The sequence below is a fragment of the Temnothorax curvispinosus genome, unplaced genomic scaffold, assembly GCF_003070985.1.
Source record: "Temnothorax curvispinosus isolate PA1 unplaced genomic scaffold, ASM307098v1 QBEX01001292.1, whole genome shotgun sequence".
Classification (NCBI taxonomy): Eukaryota; Metazoa; Arthropoda; class Insecta; order Hymenoptera; family Formicidae; genus Temnothorax; species Temnothorax curvispinosus.
This window is the reverse complement of record NW_020211072.1, coordinates 1-6782: the sequence shown is the minus strand read 5'-3', so window position 1 is coordinate 6782 and position 6782 is coordinate 1. Positions and strand designations below refer to the sequence as shown.

At 32.2% G+C, this 6782-nt stretch overlaps 2 protein-coding genes across 3 annotated transcripts; one reads left to right on the top strand and one right to left on the bottom strand.

The window, feature by feature from the left end:
- Positions 1-20: 20 nt before the first annotated feature.
- Positions 21-2574, top strand: LOC112461995 (RAC serine/threonine-protein kinase; the record flags this gene model as incomplete). Its single annotated transcript, XM_025027479.1, has 4 exons — positions 21-215; positions 335-605; positions 690-926; positions 1009-2574. Coding segments are annotated over 4 exons (1053 nt in total), but the record flags the coding sequence as incomplete, so codon positions are not given.
- A 1072-nt stretch (positions 2575-3646) lies between these two features.
- LOC112462001 (acid phosphatase type 7) lies at positions 3647-6165 on the bottom strand. Of its 2 annotated transcripts, none has more exons than XM_025027498.1 (8): positions 5951-6165; positions 5706-5857; positions 5326-5520; positions 4911-5238; positions 4628-4810; positions 4335-4554; positions 4070-4264; positions 3647-3983 (listed from the first exon to the last, which is right to left on the bottom strand). In XM_025027498.1, the coding sequence occupies exons 2-8, from the start codon at positions 5803-5805 to the stop codon at positions 3888-3890; spliced, it is 1317 nt and encodes a 438-aa protein (XP_024883266.1). In that variant the 5' UTR covers positions 5806-5857; positions 5951-6165; the 3' UTR covers positions 3647-3887. The 2 variants fall into 2 exon arrangements, with proteins under 2 accessions (XP_024883266.1, XP_024883257.1); XM_025027489.1 differs by having other exon boundaries at positions 5706-5810.
- Between the last annotated feature and the right edge of the window lie 617 nt (positions 6166-6782).

Genomic DNA, 6782 nt, shown 5'->3' with positions numbered 1-6782 from the left:
TCATGTATTTGTTTCAGACACTTGAAAATTTTGAATTTTTAAAAGTTCTGGGGAAAGGAACGTTTGGAAAGGTAATTCTTTGTAGAGAAAAGGCGACAGGACATTTATACGCTATCAAAATTTTAAGAAAGGAAGTTATTATCCGTAAAGATGAAGTGGCACATACACTTACTGAAAACAGAGTATTACGTACTACTAATCATCCCTTTTTAATCGTACGTAAAATACCGCTTAATATGTATGTTATTAAATATTTTTTTGCAATTTTATAATTTGAGATTAAGGCTGTTTTTATTGAATTATAATGTAGTAAAACATATTTATAAATTTTCAGTCTTTGAAATACAGTTTTCAAACGGCAGACAGGCTGTGTTTTGTTATGGAATATGTAAATGGTGGCGAATTATTTTTCCATTTGAGTCGGTCACGTGTATTTGGCGAAGATCGTACTCGATTTTATGGCGCAGAGATTATATCGGCCTTAGGATACTTGCACTCGCAAGGGATTATATATCGTGATCTCAAATTGGAAAATCTCCTCTTGGACAAAGACGGGCATATTAAAATTGCTGACTTTGGTCTGTGCAAAGAAGACATTACATACGGTTTGTATCGTTCGTAAACCGAAAGGTAGATTAAAAGTAATGAAATGTTGAATAAGTTTTGATGAGATTAATTGTATAACGTAGGGAGAACAACAAAGACATTTTGCGGGACACCAGAGTATTTGGCACCGGAAGTACTTGAAGATAACGACTATGGACGAGCTGTAGATTGGTGGGGTGTGGGTGTAGTCATGTATGAAATGATGTGTGGTCGATTACCTTTTTATAACAAAGATCATGAAAAGCTGTTTACGCTTATTTTATTGGAAGAAGTAAGATTTCCTAGGATGATTAGCAATGAAGCAAGAGATATGCTTGGTGGTAAGTATTACGAGCTTCAATGATTAAAAACGTTTTTCTTAAACGAGAAAAAGAAACTTATACTTGTGCGTTATTTTTATAGGTTTATTAATAAAGGATCCAAGTAGAAGATTAGGTGGGGGACCTAATGATGCGAAGGACATCATGAATCATGCATTTTTCTCGTGTATCAATTGGACAGACCTTGTCCAGAAGAAGATTCCTCCACCCTTTAAGCCGCAAGTGACTTCAGATATTGACACTCGATATTTTGATAGTGAATTTACCGGCGAAAGTGTTGAACTTACACCCCCGGATCAGGGCTGTTTGGGTAGTGGAGGGGGTTTAAAATCAATAGCAGAAGAACAAGAACATTTTCCTCAATTTTCATACCAGGAAAGTCATTCAAATTCGGCAACAAATTCTTCTTCCATTGTTTCTATTAATCACTGACAGTGTCAAGTGTCTTGCTTAATTAATGTAATGAGAGATGTGGTTTTCAATGCATGAAAAACCTCGAGCAAAATGATTTAATTACGATATGTATATGACGATTGTCTGCAAAGCTTGAAATTTTTCCAATAGGCGGATCAATCAAATTATCTTTCTTTATGATGCTTTTTTTTTATGCATCTTAAGAGATTGTCACATATCTCCAATGGCAAAAGAATTAGATTTATGCGTATAAGTGTGCGCGCGCATATTACACCTATACACATAATTATTCAATAAAATTGTATATGGCAAAATGTATACTATAAGATTAGATTGAGATAGTATGATTAATATTTGCATATAGACTCGAAGGAATATGACAGGGATTAAATTACGTTCTTAATTGAATCGAATTAACTAAAATTCCTTGAGACACGTATTGTGAATATTGAATAATTTTCTTGTCATCAAGGAACGTGCGGTAATCGTAAGTATAATCTTTCGTTTCACAAAAGCTGCACTTGACACTTTCCATCTTCATTATCACTTACCTTATTTATGGAAGGGCAGTTCCTGATCTTTTTTTAATTCAATAGATGACTGTTACGGCAGATGCCAAAATAGAAAAATTGCAAGTGGCAAAGAGCCAACGAAAAAGAAAATGGTTTGTCCATTGTGAAAGTAGAATGTGTAGTAAAATATCAGCTTTAATTGAATTATTGTATAAATTGGAGGTCACTTTTTTAGCCTTATGTAAATTGTCATTATTATGACTGATAATAATTGGAGATGTGCGAGTATTCGAAAATTCTGGGCTGTATAGAATTCGGAGTACTTGTTCGAAACAAATGTTTGACTATTTTTGGAATTGCTTGGAAAAGGAAGTTGTTTAAAAGAGAAACTTGGCTTAAATATTTTCTACCTACATTACTTCCCAACTATGAAAATATATTAACTTAATGGTAGATGCATTATGCGTATAGAAAATGATTAGAAATTAAATTCTCTATTAGATTGCTGCAATTGGATATTTTATCGAATCATGAGCTTAAAACTTAGTAAATAGACACTCGATTCTATAATTATTCAATATAGCTTAAAGTCTAAAAGATGAAAACTTTATGTAAGATTCTATTATAGCTTATTTACTTTCACTGGCTAAGACATTTGGAAAAACCTTTGAATCTTGAAAAATTCGAAAATTTTGGAAAATCTTTGGATTAAAAAATTAATATTCTAGATATTATATATTTGAAAGTACTGATTTATGTACATATATATAATATAATAATATATTATTATTATTATTATTATATTATATATTATATGTATATATTCATGTATATTATATATTTATTTTTATTATTATATATATATGTATATGTATATATATACGTATATAAATCATACCTCGTGTATTTTCCAGATTTGCCTGCAAATCTGAATTTTTTAAAATCCGGAAAGATTGTTTTTATAAATATAATCATTGTGTAAAAATAGATTTTTAATGGAGATAATGAAATACATGAATTGTTCATTATTCGTGTCATCCTAAAAATAAAATCGTTGCTAGACTTCAACAGTATCGGCATAAAATGATTTGTGCATAATTGTGATGAAAGTGCCTAGTAAACGATTACTCCCTAGTGCGAATACTTAATATAGTTACATTCGAATGCAAATGTGAAAATGTAGAATAATCATATAATCAGTTATTATTCTATTTTTATTTATCGGGACTAAACACTTAAGCTATGTCATTTAGATAATCGCGTTTTTCAAGAACTCGCTAATTTAAAACTCCTAAATAAGTGTTTAGGAAACATGAGGGCTTACAGATAATTCAACGAGTCATAGGTTGAAATTATGTTAGCCACAATTGGAGCGATTGGAGTACTTTGAACATAACTCGAACGAGTTCTATCCGAAATATAGTCGTAAAATACGTGATATGTGAAACTTCGAAAAAACTCACACATGTCTAATTATAATAAATTTTTAATCGGAAAAAAATGTGTTTTCCTAAAAAAACAGTCAAGGCTATTCGTTATATATCTTTATGTATCATTAAATAGTGATTAATTATGTGAGTTAGATGGAGAAATATGAAATCTTATACACTAATACTATATATATATGCACATATATACATATATATTTATATGTATACATGTACATATATATATTATTAAAACTATATTATATATACTTATAATAATTATATATATGCATATATTTATATTTTAACAATTAAAGGATTATATTATACGTTTTTTGCATTTACTAATTTTTTACTCGCTCATACGTAGATAAATATCACGCATTTTATTGTTCATGTTCATATATACATTTCGACCGTAGTATATTCAGCTACGTAAAATGTGTACCAAATTCAAATTATATAATTATACGTATAATACAAAGCCGAAGTAAAAAAAAATTAATTATTTACTATAACAATATAATTCGCTAAATGTTTTTAATCTACATTGTGTTCATTATCTCGATTTGTAATATGGCGTTAATTAAAATTAGATTTGTGTCACATTAATTTGTAGGAAAAACTTCTACATACTGCGGCAAAGGTTTATCTTTCACAAGCCAAACTCTGTCTAAAACAGCCCCATCTTTATCATCGGATACCTATTATTAAATGGAAGTGGTTATTTTACGATTCAATTATAAAAATCACGTTTTCAGTGTTTGTTTTTATCATATTTATGCCATACCTGTTCGAGATACAAATGGGTTTTGTTGAACACTTTCATTCTCGTGTATCCATAATCTGAGCTATGAAATGCGGACCATGCCGGTGGTTTTGAAATAAATTTCTCTCGACCTTCTTTACAACCAGCTGAGCCAGTAACTATGTGTACAGGTGCTTTGTAATTTGTATACGGTTCCTCGTAACTGCCGTTGTACACCTATGAGGATAATTTCCATCATTAGCAAATGAATATTTTCCTTAAAATAAACTCAACAAACGACATTTACTTGAAAGTTATACATGGGCCACATCCTCTCATAACTATGTTCGTGCGCCCAAATTTCTAAATCTACTTTATATTTGAAAAACAGATCTTCCAGTCCAAACCAATTTAAAAATGGTAATCCAACTCTAACTAGACTCTGATGGTTAGTACAATCATCTGCATTTTTATTGCTGCAATACATTGGCCTATGTCCAAAGGTTACTATCCATGGACGTTGAGCCCTGTAATGATGTATCCTCTCAATTATCATTTATGTTGTCGTTATGTTGTATTATGGTCTAATTGATAATATACCTTGCTTCAGGTTTATTAGCTTCTCGTAGATCTTTATCCAACCATTCATATTGTTTAATCATTTGTTTTATACCATAATTCATAAAATAATAAGCTTCAGTTTCTATAGCTACAAAATGTACAGGACCTATATTAAAGCTGTACCACAAGCCTTCCGAATTACCTGGCATAGTAAATCGGGCTCTGGAAGATTATTAAAAAATCGGATTAAAACGTTTCGCATATTGCACGAAGTATTGGTAGCAAGTTGTACGTGTGATCAGGCAACGGTGCTTAAATATACCTGTAATTGCTAAAATTGTATTTCTCTTCATGGTTGCCGGGTACAGTCATGTACGGTATGTAAGCAGCAACGGATTCAATTTGCCGCATAAACTCGTCTCCTATGCGCGCATTATCCGTGTTCATATCATAAGCGAAATCGCCGACGTGAATGGCAGTATCATATAAACCACGCTCGGTCTCTTCCTGCAGCCGTGATAAACTCTGCGCGTTCTCGTTACCCATATCACCGAAGATAACTATTTGCGGTGACCAATCTGTAGAGTCCTCGGGTGCAGTTCTCATGTAAAATATATTTGACCATCCATAACGGCTACCGCAATGATATACTGAAGACAAATAGCAATACGTTCATTATTAGTGCGATAATTTGAGGATAATTAGTAGCAAACGGAAAAAATGCACGAGATATATACTGTATTTGCTGTTGGGCGTTAAATCCTTTAGCCATACTCTGTGGATATACTGTTTCCGTTTTTGTTTCCCGCCATCGACGAAGAGGGTAGAATTTCCTTCAGCTCGCAGAACAAACCCACCTATGCCATATTCCACTATTGATTCTTTGGTATCGTTTCTTGTGCTCCAAGTGACAACAATGTCGTGAATGTTATCTAAAAATTATAATCGGAACATATATATATTAATTATCTCTTTTAATCGTAAACAAGAGTTGTTTGTAAACACTTGTCTTAGAATACAATTTCCTCCCGTTACATTGTTTATATGATCAGGTTTACATTTTAAAAATATGATCTAAGATATTACGTTACTTACATATCAATGTCATAAAACTCACCGCCATAAGAAATATGTACAGCTTCCGGCTGATAATGTATCACAGTAGCAAATGCAGTAGAGAGGAGAGATAGGGTCACGAGTATGATGTGCGAGAGCATCTTGCCTATACAGACCAGAAACAGCGTCAGATGATACGCATTAATTGATCGTCTGATATGACAGGGCAGATAACAGAACAAAGGAAGGAATTAATCTGTGTTTGCATATCAATTACATATGTCACTGACAATGTTTACAGCCTACCTGCTGATTCAATGTGTCCTATCTCGCTTGTGTGTCACAGAAAAGAACGACAACCAAGAGAATACAACTGAAGCTTATACATAAAAAACAACGAATAATCCTACGTTATCAGTGAGATGCATGGCATCGTCGGACGTCGAGCAAATTATCGTTTCGACACGATGACGCTCGAAATTGACTGATTGACTCCCACCTCGTGTTCCGTTAGCAACTGATTGCTGTCATTCTTGTGGAACGAAACTGACCAATGACGAACGCTCGCGTCAAATGCGCGCGATGATTGGCCGTAGATAATACTGGCGCGAGATGCTTTTGCGTTCAACTTCATTTCAGCGTATTTAATTTCAATTTAGCGCTATTTAGCTCTATTGTAGTTGCGCATTAAACTTTTTTGTAACCATTATATTTTTGCAATGGAATATAGGTATATAATAAAATATTGAAGATAAAAAAATTGGAAACTGAAACAAAAAGTTCAATTGTGGAGAACAATTCTTTGACTTCTGAAAGTATTTTCAACTGTTTTCATTCTTATCTTCCTTATTTAATTCTTCTGGATTTAAATTGAATAAAATATGACAAAGGAAAGAATTAAATCACTTTTTTCTAACTTTAAAAATTCATCCATGAAGAAATTAACAATCATTAGTTTTCTTTTCTACATTATATTCGGCGACTTATCTATCCTCAAAAAGTGTCATAAAGTTTTAGCATAAATTTTTATAATGCGATTTTCAAAATCTCTACTGAAAAATTTCCTAAATTATATTGCCTTTCTTTTGTATAATATAATAGATATCAAATAGGACCATTAGCTCAGTTGGTCAGAGCG

Bases quoted from the DNA above. Each gene is read 5' to 3' on its own strand.
- LOC112462001 (XM_025027498.1), bottom strand. From the start codon at position 5,805: ATGCTCTCGCACATCATACTCGTGACCCTATCTCTCCTCTCTACTGCA. The intron at 5,521-5,705 runs GTGAGTTTTATG...TATAATTTTTAG, and splicing joins TGTACATATTTCTTATGGCG to ATAACATTCACGACATTGTT. The intron at 4,555-4,627 runs GTATATTATCAA...ACATCATTACAG, and splicing joins GCTAATAAACCTGAAGCAAG to GGCTCAACGTCCATGGATAG.